Here is a 22,480-nt window from a genome sequence, read left to right on the forward strand (position 1 = left end):
AAAAATGCTCAAAACACATTTTTGTCGAAATATGTGAATTTCTCGCGAAATTTCAACCTATTTTAATAGGTCACACGACACCTTTTCAGAAATACCAAAAACCATGACCCAGTTTTGAGGCTCAAAATTTTTTTAAAATGCTCAAAACACTTTTTTGTCGAAATATTTGAATTCCTCGCGAAATTTTAACTTATTTTGATAGGTCACAAGACACCTTTTCAGAAATACCAAAAACCATGACCCAGCTTTGGGGTTCAAAATTTTAAAAAAAAATGCTTAAAACACATTTTTATCGAAATATTTAAATTTCTCGCAAAATTTCAACATATTTTAATAGGTCGCACGATACATTTTCAGAAATCTCAAAAATCATGGACCCACGGTTTTAAAGCTCAAAATTTTTGAAAAATGCTCAAAATACATTTTCATCGAAATATTTGAATTCCTCGCGAAATTTCAACCTATTTTGATTCGTCGCATGACAATTTTTTCCGAAATCTCAAAAATCATATTAACCCGGTTGGGGGGCTCAAAATTTTTCAAAAATGCTTGAAGTAAGTACAATTTTGTCGAAAGATCAGGAAAAAAATGTTTTGACCAAACGTAACCTTTCTCATCGTTTCGGGCTTTTAAAAATAATATTGATTAAAATAATTTTTTCAAGTTTTTTTGAGTTTTTTTTTACAATTTTTTGGGGATATAGGAAAAGATAAAGGTTGGGTCCTGATTTCTTGGTGGACTAAAAAAATGAACTTTTAATTGTACTGATGTTTAATATTCAAAATTAATTGAAGAAGTCCCGTTTTTAAATAAGCATTTCGAATTTACCTAATAACTTTTCCATAGGTAAGCTTGTTATTACCTAGATACCTACTTAACTACACATATTTTTGGGAAAAATGAACAAATCACGTTGACTGAGGGTATGTTTTCGTTCTCAAAAGCTGTGAATTTGTGTAATTGAAATTTCATGCAAAAACCAATTCGATCAGATTGGCAAATTTCAAAAATTCAAATTTTTTCAGCTAGATCTTAGTTTTAAACATTTTTTTTTTTTTTTTAAATTAATTTTACCTACTGGTACTTACTTTTTTTTATAAGGGGGAGGGCATAAACTATGATTTTCTAAACCAGTGCAAAATTTATGTCAACCAGGGCAGAGTTTTGCCCTGAATAAATAAAATGCTTTCGTTCAACTCATCGTAGAAATTGGTCGAATCATTCTAAACATACCTATACTATTATACCTCCTACCTCGTACATTGGGAACGTGGCAGATAATCTGAGATTAAAATAGGTTATTTTATACCCACACATCGCCTATCAGATGATAATTTTTCTCAAAATAACCAGAAAATTCACGTTCGAGAATTTTTTAATTTAATTAAACGAATTTTTCAGCTCATTCGAGTAATTTTACGAGCCAAAGCTAATTTTAGAAAGTACTCCACCTTATCAATTTCGATCGAGCGTTATTTTTAATGAATTTTTTCGTTCTATAATTTAGTAAACATTCAGAATTTCTCGGAATTACGAGTACATTTTCAGTCGTCATTGTTGATTTTTAATCTTTAAAATCACGATTTTCTTTCACATGAATTCAACTCTGAATACGATGAATTTTACTCGTGTCTCGTAAATCAAAACACCACCGAATATTATAAATAATAATTTATTGTTTTTAAGCTAATAAAGGCATTAAATAAATAATAAATTACATAGAAAAACGAGTATAGGTATTCGAAGATAGAAAAAAAAAATCCACGAAACAGAAAAGAAATCTCATACTGTTCGAACAAATACTCGTTTTTCGCGATTGGTTATCACATACTTAGTAATCGGTTTTCTCAATCGTTACGTCGTGTTTTTCGCACCCCTTTTCAATCTTATATGGGATCTCAGAAGAAAAAAAAATTCACCCAAACGTTTAAATTCCTTTGTTGGTCAATCGAAGATGTACAATTTAAAATAAAAATTTACATTCGGCAGTTTTAAAGATAATAAAATAAATACAGCGTGATAAAAATCGCGATTCGACGATGATGAATAAATTAGAAACATTTGCGGTGGACGATTCCGGGACCTGATTCGTCGTATTCTTGTTTGGAGATCCACATTTGTTGGAAAGTGGACAATGAAGCCAAGATGGAACCACCGATCCATACGGAGTATTTACGTTCGGGTGGGGCGATGATTTTGATCTTGATGGTGGATGGGGCCAAGGCGGTGATTTCTTTTTGCATTCTGTCGGCGATACCTGGGTACATGGTGGTACCTGTGGATTGAAAATTAAATAAAATTAATTAAAATCGTTGATATTTAAGACGAAGGGAGTGATTATGTGTAGTGAGCCAGGTGGGTATTGATAATTACCTCCGGAGAGTACAGTGTTGGCGTATAAGTCCTTTCTGATATCTACGTCGCATTTCATGATGGAATTGTAGACGGTTTCGTGAATACCGCAAGATTCCATACCCAAGAAGGAAGGTTGGAATAAGGCTTCGGGGCAACGGAATCTTTCATTACCAATGGTGATGACTTGACCGTCGGGTAATTCGTAGGATTTTTCCAATGAGGTGGAAGCAGCAGCGGTGGCCATTTCTTGTTCGAAGTCCAAAGCGACGTAGCACAATTTTTCCTTGATATCACGTACGATTTCTCTTTCAGCTGTAATTTTACAAAACTTGGATTAATTTTCCAGTCTCACACAACAGAATGGTTTGTGTTCAAATTTAGGGAAACGTACCAGTGGTGGTGAAACTGTAACCACGTTCGGTTAAGATTTTCATCAAGTAGTCGGTTAAATCACGTCCAGCCAAGTCCAAACGGAGGATAGCATGAGGTAAAGCGTAACCTTCGTAGATGGGTACGGTGTGAGATACACCATCTCCGGAGTCCAAAACGATACCGGTGGTACGACCGGAAGCGTATAAGGAAAGTACGGCTTGGATGGCGACGTACATGGCGGGTGTGTTGAAAGTTTCGAACATGATTTGGGTCATCTTCTCACGATTGGCCTTTGGGTTCAATGGGGCTTCGGTCAATAAGATGGGGTGTTCTTCGGGAGCGACACGGAGTTCGTTGTAGAAAGTGTGATGCCAGATTTTTTCCATATCATCCCAGTTGGTGATGATACCGTGTTCGATGGGGTATTTCAAGGTGAGGATACCTCTTTTGCTTTGGGCTTCGTCACCGACGTAGCTGTCTTTTTGGCCCATACCGACCATGACACCCTGGAAGCAGATGGAAAAATTGTCAGGATTATAATATCAGTCAGATAAAACGGTGTAGTACATATGTACATTATTCTAATAAATTAGAGAATATAAATTATTGATAAAATGGTACCTAAGAGTTCAAAATAGGCATTTGATCATTTTCAACGTTGACCTGGTTGCCTAACTAACTTCACTTAAGGCAAAATTGATCGATTTTATTGATTTTGAATATTGTATTTGCGGCGAGCGATTAGGCAATTTTATTAACACCCATTTAGATAACGAGATTGGCTGTTTGAAAGACAAAATCAGACAACTTCTTGGGCATTTATACGTTCTGAAGAAGTTTTTGATGATTTCACATCGAAGTAGAGAATAATTTGCATTGAAATTTTTACAAAATGCATGTATTCAAATTTAAAGTTTTTCATTAAAAGATAGATACCAAAAAAACCGTCACAGAAAAAAATAATACCAATAGATTAGCCTTTCGTGAAGGATTTTTCAGCCTTCGAAAACGATTTCGATATTATTTTAATATCGTATTTAAACATTTTTAGAGCTTCGATGAACGAGGAAGAGGATTGGAGGTGGGGAAGGAGAACTAATCAATATCTAGTTAGATGATTTTCGAATTTTTTGCAGAAAACTCGCAGGAAAATCGTACATACTTTTTTAAAATGTCTTTAATTTGAATATTTTATCAAAAAAAGACCAGTTCGAAATTTTTTCTAGTTTTTTATCGAAGATTAAGAAGCATTTTGAACAATTTTAAATCCCATATGACCTTTTGGAAATAATTTTAAAAGTACGAAGCAGTTGAATAAAAATGCCTGAACACATCTTTACCAGAGCAATTTCTGATGAATGACTTCTTACAAAGAATTATGAAAGATATTGCAAAATGAAAGACATTTTTTTTGGCAATCTAACTGGATTTTGTAATTTTGTTTTTTCTTTGAAGGGTGAAAAAAGAGGATAATTCAGAGTGATGGTCCTAATTTCATGCTACAACCCCCCCCCCGAATTTTTTTATTTTATAAGAAAATGGTTCCCAGTGTTTTGATTTTCCCTTGAGTAAGTAAGTACCTACCCAATTTATCTCCCTTAGTTCAGAAAAAAACTTAAAATATGTACATTGTACCTAATGATTTTTTTATAAGTTCTTAATTTCTGCATCAGAATTCTTTGAAATTTAGCCACCATTTTCAAAAAAAAAAATTCTCAGTTTGGCAAAAAAATGTTTGCCATCCTGGACAAGGCTCTCAAAATTTGGAAAATACTTCAAAAAAATGCTATAAGAACATATTTTTTAAAAATTCTCAACTTCTGCGTCAGAATTCTTTTGAAAATAAATCCCCTTTTTAAGAATTCCCTCCACCATTTTGTCTCCCAAATACACCCCATTGGTACGAAGTCTCCTCTCCCCTCCATGCATTGAATTGTTTTTTTTTTTCAATTTCAAATTTCTGCGATAAAATCCCTCCTAATTATTTTTAAAAAGAACTGCCTTCGAAAGTTCAGATAAAATTGAAAAAAATTTGATAAAAGAGATTTTCTGAAATTTTTATTGGAAAAGTTTTGTATGATAGCAAATAATTCTGCATCCAATTTTCCATTTCATTTTTTCTCCACTAGAGACATTTTTAGGAATCGGAAGGGGGGAGGATGGGAATGTTATTCAAAGAAATTCTGGCGTAGAAATTGAAATTACATATCAACTTTTCTCTATACCTACCTATTTTATTTTTTTTCAACTCGAAGGCCTTATACAAGGAATAGAAATATTACTCGGGAAACTGAGAGGCACTTTATCGAAAAAAAGGGTTGTTCAGAACAATTATGTCTCAGAAGTTGAGAATTTTTGTAAACAATTTTTTTGTACATTTTTTTATTTTATTTTTTTTTTCGAATTTGGGAGTTTCCACTTTGACTTGACTTGATTTGTATCTCAATAGGTAGCTTAAGGTTCAAACTTTTTAGGATTTTTTTCTTCGAGACAATTTATCCAATTAACAACTTTAGAAAATGAGATACCTAAATGAGAAAAATTGTAAGAAAATCTTTTTCAAATTAGTAAAAATCGACAAAATCCATCAAATGACGCTTTCATAAATCTTTTTCGAATTTATTTCGAATTTTTGCCACTTTTATAGGCTACGAGAAGGGGTTTAAGGAGGTTGGATCGAAAATTGAAGCCAATATTCGAACTCAACAACTCCGAATCAGTAATACACGATATGAAACTTTATTTTTAAGATTTTTGTTGACCAAAATTGGTGACTTTTGTGACCCTGAAGTGTGCAAGGATTCCATTTTGAAAATTAGTGGCTCAAAAAAAAGTTGAGAGAAGTTAATCAGTGCCTTTTTTTTCAAAATTTTAAACGAGGTACCTATCTTACAATTTTAGGATATACTTTTCTCGAAATCTGAGCATTCACAGTGAAAATTCAACTTTGAGCTTTTCTATATTTTAATTATTTATTTCCAATTAGTATTTTATTCTCTTTACAGCTCTACTTAAATGAATTTCTCCCAAGTTCAGTTAAAGCAGTCTTGAAATATAAACGTTCAAATTTTGACTATTTTACAAAAAAATGAAATTGCTATACCTAATACGAGTAAAAATTACATGACCCCCTCCAAGCCCCACTCCTTTTCCTCCAACTCATCTCTGGAGGAATATGACACAAAAATGACGATGGTTGTTTTATCTTTAAAATTCGCCTACCTGGGCCCTTTTTTTGAGCTATTTGTAAGGAAAATTATAAAACATTTATTGACCAAACCTTCGAATTTTTGATAATTGAGAATAACTCCAAATTAATCGAAATTATTGCTTTCAAAATCTTTAAAATTTTGCAGGAGAAAAACTTTTAAATCTTCAGAAAAATGTCATCCAATACTGAAGTGACCCCAAATGAAAACTTTTGATTTGATTTTAAAATTTCAAACCCAAAATGAAAATAAAAAATGTCAAAAAAAGAAGCTTTTGGAAATAGAAAAATGTTATATCCTGATAAAGTGAAAACAAAAAGCAATAAAATACTAGTTTCAAAATCAGTTTTAAATTCTATGTACATCCTTCTTGTCTTCTTCTACAATTTCTTACAATATTTTTAAACATTTATTCGAAAAATTTATCTACGTTGGCTAATTATTCGAAAAACTCGCTGAAATTCTCTGTCTTTCTTTTCTCTTTTCTTTTCTGAATACTTCATATTCCAAAAAGTGAGTTTTTTGTTTTTCCAATAAAAGTGATACTCACAAATAACTCGAATTGGTTCAATTTAGCTCAATTTTTTTGAACGTAAGCCGTTCACTTTCAAAATTTTTTGAAGGGGAGGGAGAGGAGATAGGATTAGATAGTCAAATTGAATGAAAATCATAAAAAATCACTAAAACATCCCCCCCCCCAAGAGTAAATTTGTAAAATTTCAGGCTCTTTGAAAGTATACGGAGTAAAATGAATAATTTTTCTATTGTGTTGGTCGAAAATTCAAATCAGGTACAAATGGTTTGTAAAATTTGAGTTATTCCCCCTCCCATTTCTTGAAAAAAATTTATTTTTCATTTATTCAACTTTTGGAAAAATAAAATTCCAATTATATACCTCAAGAAAACTTTTTATCAAAAGAAGAAAATTTCATTTTCAAACTGATGAAATATTTATTGCCAGAAAAAACTCTGGTTTTCATCAAAAAAAAAAAAAAAAAACTCCAGAACAAATCATTTGTCAAATTTTTGAAGTTTACCCCCTCTCCCTCCTCTAACCACAGCCAGAATCAACCTCTGAAATGCACTAATGATCTAAAAAAAAATGTTTCAAAATATTTCATTTCATTTTCAAATGAATAAAACAAAAAATTAGGACAAATCATTTTTCAAATTGGAAAAAAAGTCATCAATGGACAATGTAAACTAGATAATATGATTGGATTAAGTTCATTTTCCAAAAAGTACCCCCCTCACCTTTTCCAAAAAAAATAATTGACCTCTGCAGTGCATAAGTGAGCAAAACAGAAAGCATCAAAATTCACCAAAAGATATTTAAAAATTAATTCTTTCCTTTTAGAATCGAAAAAGAACAAAAAACCACGATAAAATTCCAGTAAATCAATTCAGCCAAAACAAGAGGAAAAAATAAGGTAAACTCAAACCGAATAATTTTCCAAACACGCGAATAAAAAAGACCCCCAATTAATAAAATAAACCAATCGAAAAATACATAAATTATTCCACTATACAACGAAAGTGTATCCCCCCTGCTTCGTTCACTCCACCTTACACAAAATCGTAAGTATAGGCAAAAAAGGAGCTAACTATATCGAAATTCACGAAATAAATATACGCGGATAAACAAAACCACCGCGGTAATAAGTATATGGGACAAGCAACGTGGGGGATGGGAATAAAATTGGAACGAATTAGGATCATTTCAAAGGAGGTTGCGATCGTTGCCAAGTTTTCGATGACGATGCTTCATCATCATTACAGCAAGAGGCCTACCTATCTATTCGATCGCTTCGTTTCTATTTCGAGGTTCGGCTATTTATAAAGTTTCGTCATGTAAACCGCCGAACAGACCCCAACAACGATGTTTCGAAAGTACGAGTATTTACAAATTGTATCGTTTGTAAGTTTGTATGTAATAATAATCATTTTACCAAAGATGGTTCGAAGTTTTGGGCCAATTGAATCGTATACTTACAAATGTTTCATTTCCAAAGATTTAGGATTTAATTTAGATGTTTGTTGGAATAAATTTTCTATGTATGTAGTTTTTTTTTGTTTTTTTTTTTTTTAATTGATAAGTAAGTAATTGAGAATGATTTACGATGGATGAGAATTTGAGTTGGGAAGTTTAGAATAAAAATAATTTAAAAATAATACACAATTTACTTGTACTCATCTAGATGAGTTTAATAAAATAATTCTATTTGGAGGAGGTTTAGATAAATATTTAAAGTTCCAAATTAAAAAAAAAAAAAAAATCAAGACTATAGAATGGAAAAGTTGGAAGTTTGATGTCAAATTAGACTCTTTGAACTCTTTCAATTAAAATAAAAATTTAATCACTTGAAATAAATTGATTTTTTTCATCCCCAAAAGGATTAATTAATCAAATTAGCAAATTAATCAAGTTATTCCAAATCATATTATTTGCTATTTTATGTTTAAAATAAAACTCTTCATGAAACTCTCTCTTTTTTTTTTAATTATGCAAAATCTAAAATACTTAGGTAAATTTTAATGAAATATTTTATTCGAAAAATAATCTTCACAGAAAAAATTCATCTAGTCGATTTTGCTTCTTAATTTTGTTCTTTTTACGCCAAAAATTGACTTCAAATTAAACAAATATCCATTTAAATTAAAAAAATAACTTCAAAGCACAAAAATCATTCATTTAAAGTCAAACATCCGAAATTTAAGCTTTCTAAACCGAACTTTCAAATATCCAAACCCCCTCCAAGTTAATTTAAGTCCAAAAAAATAATTCAAAAAACTGGTTTCTTACCTGATGACGGGGTCTACCGACGATGGACGGGAATACAGCACGGGGTGCGTCATCACCGGCGAAACCGGCTTTGCACATACCGGATCCATTGTCTACGACTAAAGCTGCTACATCATCGTCACACATTTTGACTTTTTTCGAGTTACTTTACGACCTGGACGAGAGAAAACAGAAAAAGAAAAAACCGAAATTAAAAAAATTGAACTTTCGAGCACAAGTTGGTAGTATTAACACAATTAAAAATTATAATACATAAAGTACACTTCGCGAACACTCACCTAAAAAAACAAACCAACAAATCCGTTTGCGCCGAAGAGCAAGCAACAATTGAGAAATGTCGAGTGCCGAGAGCTGACTTTATCACTAATGCGGTGCAGCTGTACCCAAAAATATAACCCTCCTTACATGGGTAGCCATCTGTACTCATTCTGACTGTAGACATTTTTGGCTCTGACGGCTGGTGACGTCATATCGCTCTCTAGCAGCCTGTGTGTGTACCGTAGACTCCATATATGGCTAGTACGTGCCGCAGCCGCACATCGCATATGCTTCGAGAGCGGAGAGCTCTCTTCGCCGAAAAATTCGCCACGAGCTTTACTCCCCCCTTGACGTCTACCTCTTGGTCCCTTGCACTTCAATTTGCCGCCAAAAATCCACTCCCTAGGTTGAAAATTAATAAAATGTTAATGGCCTTTCTTTCTCGCCGAGGTGAATACTGAATATGTATATAAGAGGAAGATTTCGTTCGAATACGGATCTGTTTTTTAGATACTTTTTCAGCTTTCGGTCGACTGAACTTTGTGGATCGATCAATGGAATTTTTTCGCTGTGGAGTGTGGATTTACCTACTCTCGTAGGATTTATTTTCGTATTTATGCTGCTTACTCTAGTTGAGTAATCGAGCTTATCTTTTTGGTATATTTTTTTAACGATGGTATAAATTATCAGATAGTTTTTATCTCAGCGTCTCGTAAGTCGTATGTCTTGTGTAAGTAGAAGTACTAAAAACTCGAGTGAGCATGGCTCATTATCAGTGTTATTGTCGCAGGCATACACCTAATTTCACAACTAGCTCACAAATTACTACACTGGATGCATTAAATGATGATAAAATTTTACACTGTCGTAGCTCGTTTCTCTTTCATTTGGCAATCGAACGTTTTTAAGATTATAAATAACCACCCTTTTTGGAGTAAAATAAATTTAAATGTAGGTACCTAAGTGTAGGTAAATGTACAAGTATAAGTAGGTAGGTAGATATTCCAGATGGATGGATAGACATTTTAATCGAAGATAGGTACAACCTACTGAAAATATTTGTGTATGTGGGTCTAGATAGGTAATACGTATGATCACGAAGCGTATCAAATTTCTCGAAATATCATATCTTTGTTGTTATGGGTTTTCATATTGGGTTTATGTATGCTCACTACATCGAGTAAAAGGTGATTTTGAAATGTCAACGGGGTCAGGATCGCCTTTACACGATCTTTAACAATGGATTTTATCGCTATACCTACCTATTCCAAAGAGAGAAAGTCCAGCTATATGAGGGGTCTTTGAGAAAGGATGGTTTTTAACAAAATTTGTTGGCTTTAAGATACTCGATATTGTAGGCTATCTAACGAGTTCTTCGGTAGGTACATTTTTAAGAAAGTTACTCATTGTAAATTTTCCTACGAGGTAATTTTAATTGACTTCATTTCATTAGTGAAAAGAAATATTCTGCGCAAAAGTATTATTATCAGCGTATTTCTCATTATTAATGTCAATGTCGTCTCTTCGGAACCTCGCAATCCCTCCTAATACACATGTATTTTCATCAAGTTGAACTTGAATTTTACCCAATGACGTGATTTTGAAATACATCTCTTAGCTTGGAAATCTAACTTGGAATGTAGGGCGAGGACTAATCCCTGTCAATAGGTCATTTCGTGTTAAATTAGCCCAGTTTTAGTAGGTTTAAGTGCTTTAATTTTAATACGTTATTTTTTTTATAGACTTACGTATTTATTGAAAACGAAAGTGAATTGCTATCACTGGCTCCTCGAAATACTTGTTACAGGCGGGGGAGGGGGGTATTTTTTTAGCAATTGAAATTTATGGTCGTAATGCCCAAATTCACACTATAATTGCTTGGAACTGCTGAAAGTTGGAGAAAATCGAGAATCATTTCAAAAATATATGCCTAAAATTTTTAAAAATTCAAAAATAAGTTTTTTAAAAAAAAGAAAGCTCAATGTTCTCCTAAAAAAAATTGAGAAGCTTCGGTTTAACAGTTTGAAAAATTTGAAAAATTAAAAAACAAAATAATGATGATATTTACAACTACGATTTTCGTGATGAAAGAGCTTGTAAGTAGCTGAAAAATTTTTGATCAAGATGTTGGAAAATGTCGCATTTGAAAGCGTTGAATACGAATATCCATTTTTTTTTCGATTGGACCCATTCAAACGCATCCCACTGGTGCTAAAAAAATTTTGAAAATTGAAAAAGTCATTGTCACATAATATAGTTTTTTTTTTTAGGTTTTTAGAAGCACTCAATACGAATATGAACCACTCTTTTTTTTGATTCGACACCTTCAATGTTTTCATCAAACACAAAAACTTACTGAAAATATTCCGATAAAAATGCTCATTAAATTTCTTGGAGAATTTAGAGCCCAAAATTGGGTTAGATATGATTTTTTGGGATTCTCGAAAAAGTGCTAAACGACCTATCAAAATGGATTAAAATTTCGTGATGAATTCAAATATTTCCACAAAAATGTTTTTTCAGCACTTCTGAAAAATTTTGAGCACAAATTGAGTAATCATCTTTGAGGGTTCTCAAAGAAATGTTCATCAACACTTTTTTGAGCATTTTTGAGAAATTTCCTCTCGAAAATCAGTTCATTTTTGGGCTCAAAATTTTTTATGATCGAAAAACATTTCGTTGAAATATTGAATTTCTTGAAAAATACTGAATTTGGTAAGTCGTATGATGATTTTTCAAAAAATTCGAAAATCGTGATCCAATTTTGGGCTCAAAACTCTTCGAAAGTGCTCAAGCAACGTTTTTATGCACAGTTTTGACTTTTTGGTCGAAATTTTAACCAATTTTGATGGGTTGTATGATACCCTTTTCAGAAATTCTGAAAATCATGGCTACATTTTGCTCTCTGAATTCTTTGAAAGTGCCCAAAAATCATTTTCAATGGAAAATTTGAATTTCTCGCAGAATTTTAAGCCAATTTAATAGGTCACATGATGGTTGATGGCTTTTTCGAAAATTCCAAAAATCATGACTCAACATTGGACTATAAAATTTCTTCAAAAGTATCCAAAAAATATTGTAATGTAAAACTTTGAATTTTTGCTGAAATGTCAACTTATTTTTATACGTTGCATGAAACCGTTTTCGAAAATCAAGAAAATCATGACTCAATTTTGGCCTCGAATTCTTTAAAACTGCTCAGATCAGTTGATTGTTGAAAAATTTGAATTTCTTGCAGAACCAATTTCAAAAATTCCAAAAAGCATGACTCAATTTTCGAATTAAAAGTTTTTCGAAAGTGCTAAAACAAGTTTTGATGGAAAGTTTTAATTTTTTGACCAAATTTTAAATAATTTTGATAGGTCGCATTACACCCTTTTCAGAAATGCCGTAAATCATGACTCAATTTTGGACTTGAAGTTCTTCAAAAGTGCTCGAAAAGTTTTCATGGAAAAATTTGATTTTTTGGCAAAATTTTGAATAATTTTGGTAGGTCTCATGTGACATTTCTTTCAAAAATCTTGAAAACCATGACTCATTTTTGGCCTCATGATTCTTTACGATTGCTCCAAAATCATTTTCGTTGAAAAATTTGAATTAATCTCAGAATTTTAACCCAATTTAATAGGTCACATGATAGCTTTTTCAAAGATACCGAAAATCATGACTCAATTTTGGACTGAAAGGTTTTGGAAAGTGCTCAAAAAAAGTTCGAAGGAAACTTTTAATTTTCTGATGAAATTTTAACCAATTTTGATAACTTCTCATGATATAGGTAAGTTTTAAAAAATCTCGAAAATTATGACTGAATTTTGGCCTCAGACTGTTTAAGACTGCTCAAAAAGCCATTTTGTTGAAAAATGTGAATTTTCCGCAAAATTGTTACCCAATTTAGGTAATAAGTCACTTCATACCTTTTTCAAAACTCAAGAATTCCAAAAATCATGACACAATTTCTGAGCTACAAATAAATTCTTTAAATTGCTCTAAAAAATTTTGATGGAAATTTTTGACTTTCTACTGAAACTTTAATCAAAATTTTGATAAATCGTATTTAAAAATCATGACCTAATTTTGGGTTCAAAATTCCTCAAGAATGTTCAAAAATCAAATTTGTTGAAAAGATTCACATTTTTTGCAAACTTCTAATTCATTTTAATATGTGTCACATATATAAATATCTACTTTTGTAACGTTATGGCACCATTCAGTTGAACGTCGTTGTGGCACCAGGTAGCAAGTGAAGAAAACTTAGTCATTTACGCGAGCGTTTTTCTGACAACGGTTTATTCATTAATAAAAACCAACTGGTGCTTCTATATTATATGAGTATAGAGTGATGATTAAGGGTATAAGCAACAGCACCATCTAATCGAAACATTTTACAACAAATTTTTACAAAAGAATACATCGAAAACCAATGAGACCTAAAAATGGTGCCACAACGTCTGTTGACTATATAATTTTACCAGTATGTTAAAAGGGACTTTTAAATGTCGTTGTGGCACCATTACAAAAATTTGCCTAACGACCCCTGGCAGTGCCCTGATGACATTCCACACGATTTTAAATAAAATACGTTATGGCACCATTTGGTGGTGCCACAACGTAAATTTTGGTGCCTGAACGTGTGTAAAGTATATAAAATGGTGCCACAAGTACATCAATTATGAGTACCATTATCAAAAATCAAAAAAATTAATTCTGAAATTGAAATTCTTCAAAAATGCTTGAAAAAGATTTTCATCAAAGTAGGTACCTATTGGTGAAAGATCAAGACAAAATTATTTCTGATGGTTCTCAGGTTGAACTAAAATAGCCATTTGTGCCTTTTTCATCGGAATTTTGAATATTAACGTTTGTTTTATTTATTTTTTTCATAAATTGAAAAAAACTGTACACTTTCAAGAACTTATGAATGAAGCTGCAAAGTTGAAAAATAGGTACCACTAATTAATATTCTCCTTTTAGAACACGTGGGTAGCTGCTCATTGCTCTCATCTGATCTTAGTCACTCATACTCCTTTCAAAATGATGGCGCAATTTCAAAGTTTCAAGAAAAAAAAATTACATTTTCTCGTGAGTTTTGGGATTTTTAAAATCAAAAATCAATTTCAATTTCAATTTATTTATTGCGTACGTTGTCACCTTTCGGCGTTGTACAAGTTAATGTGGGTAGGTACACATATGAGTACCTTAGAGTCAAACCCAGAATTCTCCAAATTTTTCAAAAATGAGGTTATGATCGTTTTGGGTACAGTTAGTAGGTACGCATCGATTGCCATTCTCCGTTTTTACCTATCTGACACAATGACGTAGTCAGGAGGGTCCAAAGTACCGGGTCAGAGTCAAATTCCGAAAAATGTCCAAAATTTTCAAAAATGAGATTATGGTCGTTTTGGGTACAGTTAGTAGGTACGCATCAATTGCCATTCAACATTTTACCCCATTCAATACCATGATGGTTAGGGGGTCCAAAGTCCCGGGTTCAAGTCAAACTTTGAAAAAAATACTTCAAAAAATTTTTTTTTAAATTCTAGTCGACTATAAACAACCTTGAGATACTTTCAACAGACTTGAATCTAGAATTATCCCTCATTTTATCATGCATTTTCGTGTATTTTCGATATTTTTTACAGACTTGGAGTCAAAACCAGAATTCTCCAAAATGGTATCGTGAATTACTGCTATGTAAAGACTTGAAAAAAAATTTTTTTTTGTCAATTCGATTGTTACCCGAAGCACTATGTATAGGCGAGATCAGAAACCTGCTACTACTGATTCCCACCTTTCATCAGTTTTTTGCGTTTTTCTCAAAATGATGAAAAGTGGAGAATTCTGGGTTTGACTCTAAAGTACTCATATGCATCTTAAACTTATAACCTTAGTGTTAACAAAGTTCAAGAAATTCCTGCACTGTGTAGAAAGCTTTTGTCTCTAGCCATGAAAAAAAACAGCATCACTCCAATTTTTTAATATGTATGTTGATCAACATAAAAAGCTTTACTGGAGGCAATTTTTCAAAAAAAATCCCCAGTTTCAGAAATGATCTTTCCATGTGTGGGTTTGATTAATGCGGAATATTTGAGAAGAAAAAATTTTCGAAACACGAATTCACCCAAAAATAAGTGATTTGCAAATTTTCATCCGCTCAATAGAACCCTTAAAGTGGTCTTGGATTTTGATACTAATAGGCTGGGTCAATGCAGATTCTCAAATACTACCTTTTAGATCTGGCCTATTTCTCCTTTTCTCCCAAAACAGGTTGGGTAGATGTGAGAGCGAAAAAAAATCATGATTTTTAAAAAATGTCTCTTCTTTGAAGACTCATATCTTCTCTCCAGGGTCACCTTTGGAGCCAAATTTTTTTCTCAGTGGCTTACAACTCAAAATGAAGGTTTCCACTTGATTTGGTCAAAATTCTCCATCATATTTTTTTGCAATCAGCCCTGATGAACAACACTGAGTCTTTCCAAGATCTAAATTCATTCCTATCAAATTCCCCATCTACTCAACTCGTTGTAGGTACAAATTACAAATAGGTAAGCTTATTCCACACCATTTGGAACCCGTTATGAAAATCACAAGACCCATTTCACATGATTAATCACCACGACACCAAGACCGAGATCCGAGAGGCGTTTTTTATGACACATTTTCTTGTATACTCGTATAGGTATTACAACGATGGACGACGAGTTTGCATAGGTACTGTGAGAGGAGTCTTTGTACGTACATTAGGGAGAAAAAAAAATGCACTTCTTGGAACATACCGCGTTGGTATTGACAAGACGAGCAAAAATAAATAAAAGTAATAAATCTATATTTGGGATTAGTAAACGGAAGAGTAGATATATGAAGCATACCGTAAATGAATCGATGCGTATGTCTCATACCTTCCCATCACTCTAATTTGACTAAAAGCCAAGAAATGAACGCAGTGTACGCCAAATTTGCACTGTTTGTAAAATACTGTGTGTACGTTCGCGTTCGTTAATTTTTTTTTCACTCAAATGTGTGCTGTACTCCTCTCTAAGTAGTTATATTTGGTATTGCATCGATGTTGTGCGAGCCAGACACACGTGAATACTCGTGTCAGGAATCTGATAATTATAAACAGTAGGCGTGTTTTAGTATAAAAAAAATTCAAGCATAGCCTTAAAATGACATTAGGTACTGGTTAGTGATATACTTGTTAAAGTATACGTACACTGCATCAACTGATAGATATACCTACTGAAAATAGTAAAGAGTGATAATTTGGTGTGAAAAACAGGTAGTTGATTTTTTGTCATCATTACGAAACCCATAATTTACACTTCGTATAATCTCCGCTTCTCGGCTAATTATTTTTGCCCGTTTACAACATAGGAATGATCAGATCTACACGAGTAAAATTCAATCCGAATCATTTTTTAATTTTTTTTTTCAAAATCTCGAAAGTTTAATGAAATAGTTTTAAAAATGAAAACGTGTGCAGTTATTTTTATAAGCGCTTTATTCGTGTTATCAGTGGTAAGAATAGTACCTACCTACCTAATCTTACAATAACATAATTATGGTCCGGCAACCCCCTCTCTGATCTTCTAGGACAACTTTTTCCTTAAGAGGAACACCCTAAAGGAAAATTTTAAAAGCCAACTTGCCAAAAAAAGTTGGCCCTATTAACAAAATGGCGACTATTTTGATTGACAGGTCAGCCGAAATTGAAGATTTTGCTTTCCAACATATCACGAGTCAAAATTTTTAGTGCTGAAGTGTCTTTTTTGATTTTTGGTGAATTTTTGAAGATCGAGTTCAGGCCAAAAATGAGAAAAAAAATAAAAAGTTTACCAAATTGACCTAGAAAGCTGAAATTTGGTATGCACTCAATTTTCGACCAGCCAAATCGATTGGAAACGGTTTCAAACCATTTTGAGCAGTTCTGGAGCCTCCAGCAGATTTTTAAAAGACAAAATGTCATCAAATGAAGTTGGAAATCCAAAATTTACTCTGCAAACTAATTCCAATACGCTATAAAGTCGATTGCAGGTGGATTTCAAGTCGTTTAGGAGCCTCCAGCAAATTTTCGGAAACTACTGGAGCCTCCAGTACATTTACGAAACTTGAAATATCTTTTAAACTCTGTTCGGTAAAGTGTTAAGTATGCAAACTTCGAGCATTGAAAATCTGCTGGAGGCTCCAGCAGTTTCCAAAAATTCGCTGGAGGCTCCAAAACCACTTAAAATCCACCTGCAGTCAACTTCATAGTGTATTAAATTAGTTTTTTAAAATGAATTTTTGGCTTTCCAACTGCTTTTGATGAAATTTTGTGGAAATTTCAAATTTCAAAAAATCTACTGCAGGCTCCAGCAATAAGAAAATGGCTGCCATTTTGTTAATATAGGGCCAACTTTCTGTTTGACAAGTTGCTTATAAAATGTTCCTTAAGACTCCTCTTCGAGAAAAAAGTTGCACCAATGGAACGGTAAGGGGGAGGTGTGGAATAATTTCTAGTGTCATATGCCGGACTAATAGGTAGGTAGGTATAGGTAAGGTAAAGTGGGGTAATTCCGATGGCAAAATTCAAAATTTTAGCAATTTCTCATTTTTTGGATTTCCTGTACATTTTGGGGCAAAAATGATGAAACAACTTTATTCCTACGTCCTTCAGCTACACGTTGACTATATTGAAGAGTGATTTGTGCGGAGGCTTCATACATATATTTGAAAAAACATTTTGGAAGGTCGAGTGATCGGAATTACCCCATTTTTGGGGTAATTCCGATAATGAGTTTTATAAGGAAAGGAAATCTCCTGGGGTAATTCCGAGCCAGTAATGTTGAAATATACCATTTATTGCATACTTAGGTTTTTATTTCATGTAAATTGAATCATTAGAACAAAAATTGAAAATTTTTCACAAATATGCATTTTTGAGGCATAATTTTTGAAAACTAGACCAACTAGAGAAAAAAGTCCCCTTTTGAGGATTTTCGCTGATAATTTCGACACCCCGAAACAATACTACACCAAAACTGAGAAAAAAACATTACAGGGCAATTTTGCTAGGGCTATCGGAATTACCCCGCAGCATGAAAAATGATCGACATGTTTAATAATTCAACACCACTAAACAAATAATTAAAAAAGCAAAATCAAAAGAGGTACTGACACTTTAGCACGTATCCATCAAATTTCAACTTCTAAACAGAATTTTTCGACAAGTTTTGAACAGTAAAAACGAGTTTCAAAAATGCACTGTTTTTTGCAGCAAAGGTTTTGGGCATTCAGATTTTGAACACTGCACAGACTTGACAAAACGGAGCAGATGGACCATCTGATCATTAATGGGTGTAGGTTAGCCCTAAAATTACCTACTTTCTTCATCATTTGTGCCAAAATGTGTTTTGCAACAAAGCTAGGGCTTGCTATCGGAATTACCCCATATCGGAATTACCCCACTTTACCTTACATAATAATGAATTTTTCGTTCGAGTATTTGCATTCGAATGATGTTTCAGGATCCTGAAAACATCCAGTATGCATTCAGAATCAAAAATTTCAGCTACGAAAGTGAAACAAGAAACTTAATTTTATACAATTTGACGATAATTCAATATAACAAAGATCACAGACTCGCTGGTTGTGTAAATCTTACCAGCGATATCCACATTAAAAACGTTAGTAGTGAGATATTAGCTGTTAAAATTCTGTTTTAAGAAAAAAATTGATACCCATTTTAGCGAATAATATACTGTAGGGTAATGCAATTGTGCGTCGCTGCCCATTTGAAAAATCCGCAACAGATTGTGAAATATTTCACAACTGGACGTTGACGTCTCATTTGAAGAGCATTCTTTACATGAAAAATCAAGTGTGGACTCCTTTATTCGAAAGCATAACGCCGAGATTTTCGGATTTACCCGTGATAAAAAAGGTAACTAAAAATTGACCGAATCTCCCATATTTTCCCCTGAAGCGATGTTAAGGATAGTACTCATACATTTTGTGATTATTTTACAGAATTTTTATTGTACACCTGGTGCATATCTTGATTCAAAAAAACTCGTGTCTCAATATCCGCAGTTCATCAATTATTTTTGGCGATTGAAGATCACACTTAATGATAATAATAATAAGAAGGCCTTAGTATTTCGTTTTGAAGGTACTGTTTTTCCTTATACGGAAGGGAATGGAAAAAGAGATCGTAAGAATAATCCAAGACGAACGTAGAAGGTAGCACAGGCGAACGTATAGCAGGTAGCAAGGTAGCACAGACGCATGTCCAAATATTACTTAAGTACGTATGTAATATTGACCAACAAATTAAAACATGCTACACATGAATCACTTTTTTGTACTCGATGTTCAAATATTCCATGAAATAGAAATCTGTAAACAAGAAAGTTGAAATAAGGGAGGAACTATTTAATTATTGGCCACGAAAATCTTCATCAAGGATTCTTTAATGGTTGCAAACATTGGAATTTTAATTCTTTTAGCAAGTCAATTATATTTTTTAAAATGAGCTTAAAAATTGCCAACCCACCTAAAATCTGCTCCCAAGACAGTTGTCTATACGCGTATTGCCGGTATGTGAATTCGCCCCGAAAGATATGTGAAGCAGATAATTTTTTATGGATTTGGTGGTGATTTCTGGTCAATTTTACCAGTAATTTTTGATGAAGTATCAGTAACTTTTGATAAATTACCAGTAACTTCTGGAGAATTGCAGATTTTCTTCTGGTAAATTATTACCTACCTAGTAATTTTTGGAAAGTTGCAAGTTATTTTTGGTAAATTATGGTAATTTTGGTAAATTACGGTAATTTTGGTAAATTACGGTAATTTTGGTAAATTACGGTAATTTTGGTAAATTATGGTAATTTTGGTAAATTACGGTAATTTTGGTAAATTACGGTAATTTTGGTAAATTATGGTAACTTTGGTAAATTATGGTAATTTTGGTAAATTACATACCAGTAATTTTTAGTAAGTTACTTGAAATTTTTGGTAAGTTACTTGAAATTTTTGGTAAATTACTGGTAATTTTTGGTAAAGTACATACTGATAATTTTTGGTAAATTACATATACAGGTAATTTTTGGTAAATTACATACCGGTAATATTTAGTAAATTACATACTGGTAATTTTTGGTAAATTACATACTGGCAATTTTTGGTAAATTACATAAGTACTGATAATTTTTGGTAAATTACATACTGGTAATTTTTAGTAAATTACATTCTGGTAATTCTTGGTAAATTACATTCTGGTAATTCTTGGTAAATTACATACCTACTGCTAATTTTTGGTAAATTTTGATGTTTGATAAATTTTTTGTAGTTTCTGTTAATTTGTGATAAGTAAGAAACTTGTTGTTTTTAGAAAATCATGGGTACCTTTTTGTATGTACTTTTAGTAAGTTAATGGCCATTCCTCGTGAATTACTATGATGGGTGATTTGGTTTTGGTATTTTTTGGTCAACTATTCTGACGTCTACTTGACCTCGAAATCGAAATTGATTTTCCTAAAATGGAAATCTAGGCTCAAAAGTCTCCAAAAATTCTGTAAAAGCATTTTTCTGGAAATATTTAGAATTTCCCATGAAATTTTAATCTGGTTTTATAGGTTGCATGCCAATATTCCAAAAATCCTAAAAGTCATGACCCAATTTTGGACTAAAACTTCTTCAAAAATGCTCAAACAAATTTTTTGTTGAAATATTTGAATTTTCTGCGAAGTTCTATAATAAATTGCTAAAATCATCGCCCTAGTCTGAACTTAAAATTCTTCAAAATTGTCGACCCATATGTCTATATTTTGACCAGTTTGGGGAGACTGGATTTTGATTTTTGAACCAAACGAATTTCAGAATTACAATCAGTGCCTTTAATGACCTAAAATTCGTCAATTCTCACATTGTATTTTTTTTAATTTTGAGCTCCAGACCCTTCTCTGAGACTAAGAGTTCACACTTCCATACCCTCATACCAATTTTTTTTATTGCTAGTTTAAAATTTCCAAAACTCCAAATTTCATCGGAACTAAAAAATCATTCGCGTTGGTAAAATTACATTATTATTAAAACGGCGATACGAAAAAATGTTCATTATCAGAGGACATAATCTGAGCGAAATTTTATTGAAAAATTTTACTCACTTCCGTTTGCAAAATTATTATGACTTTCAAGTGTGAAATAATGTTGCAATTTCAACACTTCAATTATAAAAAAATTGTGCAATTTATGCCGAAATGATTAGCACTATGGTGCTAATTAACGAAACAATTTTTTATTTCATCTTGATCCATTGCCTTAGGGTAGATAGGTATTTAATCAGTATTAAAACAATACGTGAACGACAAGACATCAAATAACTCAAGTGCTTGGTTTTTGAAACTTGGGACTTTCGAAATTGATATACCTATTTCTCAGTTGAATTATTTTGCAATGATGTAAATCTGAAGTGTAAATATCGATGAGAGTGTCAAAAATGAATGCCAACGTATTAATTTATTTTTTTGCAGTTTTCATAAGTTGTGCGGTAAGATTCGAGCTTCATTAATAATTATGCACCTTGATTTGAAATAAAATTTCATACAAATGAGCCCATATATTGTACCTAACAGAATTCCCAATCGATTCAATATGCAAATAGGTTTCGTAATCTTAGCATTACATCAGATACGGGTGATATTTATTTAATGAATGTGACCATACATCGCAAAGATCTGGATCACTGCTTGGCAATAAAAGCCAACATTACAAAAGATGTAAAAGTTAAATCTGTGAGTAGGTACCTATACTTAAAGGTTTACTTAATATGTTACCTACCAAATAAACTCCTTAATTAAAAGGAAAAATGAGACCCAATGGGCTACTTTCAACATTTTCTTACAGCTTCAAGTCACACTTTTCAGATGCGTTTATGAGAAATCAGCGTGCGAGTATTTCCAGAAATGGACATTTAATAGAAAAATAAAAACATTTGTTCGCATGAAAAATCGTCTTTGGTCTCCGGCAATTGAAAGTATAAAGCCGCCGGTAGATTTTCCAATTCTTCGAAAAGTAAGTATGAGATTATTTACTTAAACTGAAATTGAAAATATTTTCACATACCTAACTCAATTTTTTTATCTTACAGGGAATTTACGAAACTAAAGACGCGAGCTTCGATGCGACAGCTGTTCTCTTATTTTATCCAGAGGCAATCAATTATTATTTTCAAGTAGAAATTGTACTAGTCAATTTCAATGATGAAAGAGCTGTTATTATATGGACCGAAACATCTATTCACTCATTCGTCAAAAGAGATAGAACTCGTACTCGTGGGAATTCTCCAACAGTGGAATCATAGATTACCTAGAATGACTTTTCAAATGAACTAATTTTACACAAAAAGTTTTCTATAGCTCTTGATGTTTACAAATTTGACATTAAAAATTAAATTAAATGAATGCTTTTTATTGCTAGTGTCATTTGCACTGATGAAAATACG

General features: G+C 32.5%; 1 protein-coding gene and 2 long non-coding RNA genes across 3 annotated transcripts; 2 read left to right on the forward strand and 1 right to left on the reverse strand.

The window, feature by feature from the left end:
- Window positions 1–1,922: 1,922 nt before the first annotated feature.
- Window positions 1,923–9,172, reverse strand: LOC135837577 (actin, muscle). The gene is made up of 5 exons (XM_065352902.1): window positions 9,018–9,172; window positions 8,740–8,893; window positions 2,747–3,233; window positions 2,374–2,667; window positions 1,923–2,275 (listed from the first exon to the last, which is right to left on the reverse strand). The coding sequence occupies exons 2-5, from the start codon at window positions 8,863–8,865 to the stop codon at window positions 2,052–2,054; spliced, it is 1,131 nt and encodes a 376-aa protein (XP_065208974.1). The 5' UTR covers window positions 8,866–8,893; window positions 9,018–9,172; the 3' UTR covers window positions 1,923–2,051.
- Window positions 9,173–15,963: 6,791 nt separating this feature from the next.
- Window positions 15,964–19,431, forward strand: LOC135834362 (uncharacterized). Its single transcript, XR_010556654.1, has 4 exons — window positions 15,964–16,273; window positions 18,501–18,659; window positions 18,740–18,916; window positions 19,003–19,431. It is a non-coding gene; the product is annotated as an uncharacterized LOC135834362 (long non-coding RNA).
- Window positions 19,432–20,283: 852 nt separating this feature from the next.
- On the forward strand, window positions 20,284–22,435 carry LOC135834363 (uncharacterized). Its single transcript, XR_010556655.1, has 2 exons — window positions 20,284–22,050; window positions 22,127–22,435. It is a non-coding gene; the product is annotated as an uncharacterized LOC135834363 (long non-coding RNA).
- Window positions 22,436–22,480: the final 45 nt, after the last annotated feature.

The sequence above is a fragment of the Planococcus citri genome, chromosome 2, assembly GCF_950023065.1.
Source record: "Planococcus citri chromosome 2, ihPlaCitr1.1, whole genome shotgun sequence".
NCBI lineage: Eukaryota > Metazoa > Arthropoda > Insecta > Hemiptera > Pseudococcidae > Planococcus > Planococcus citri.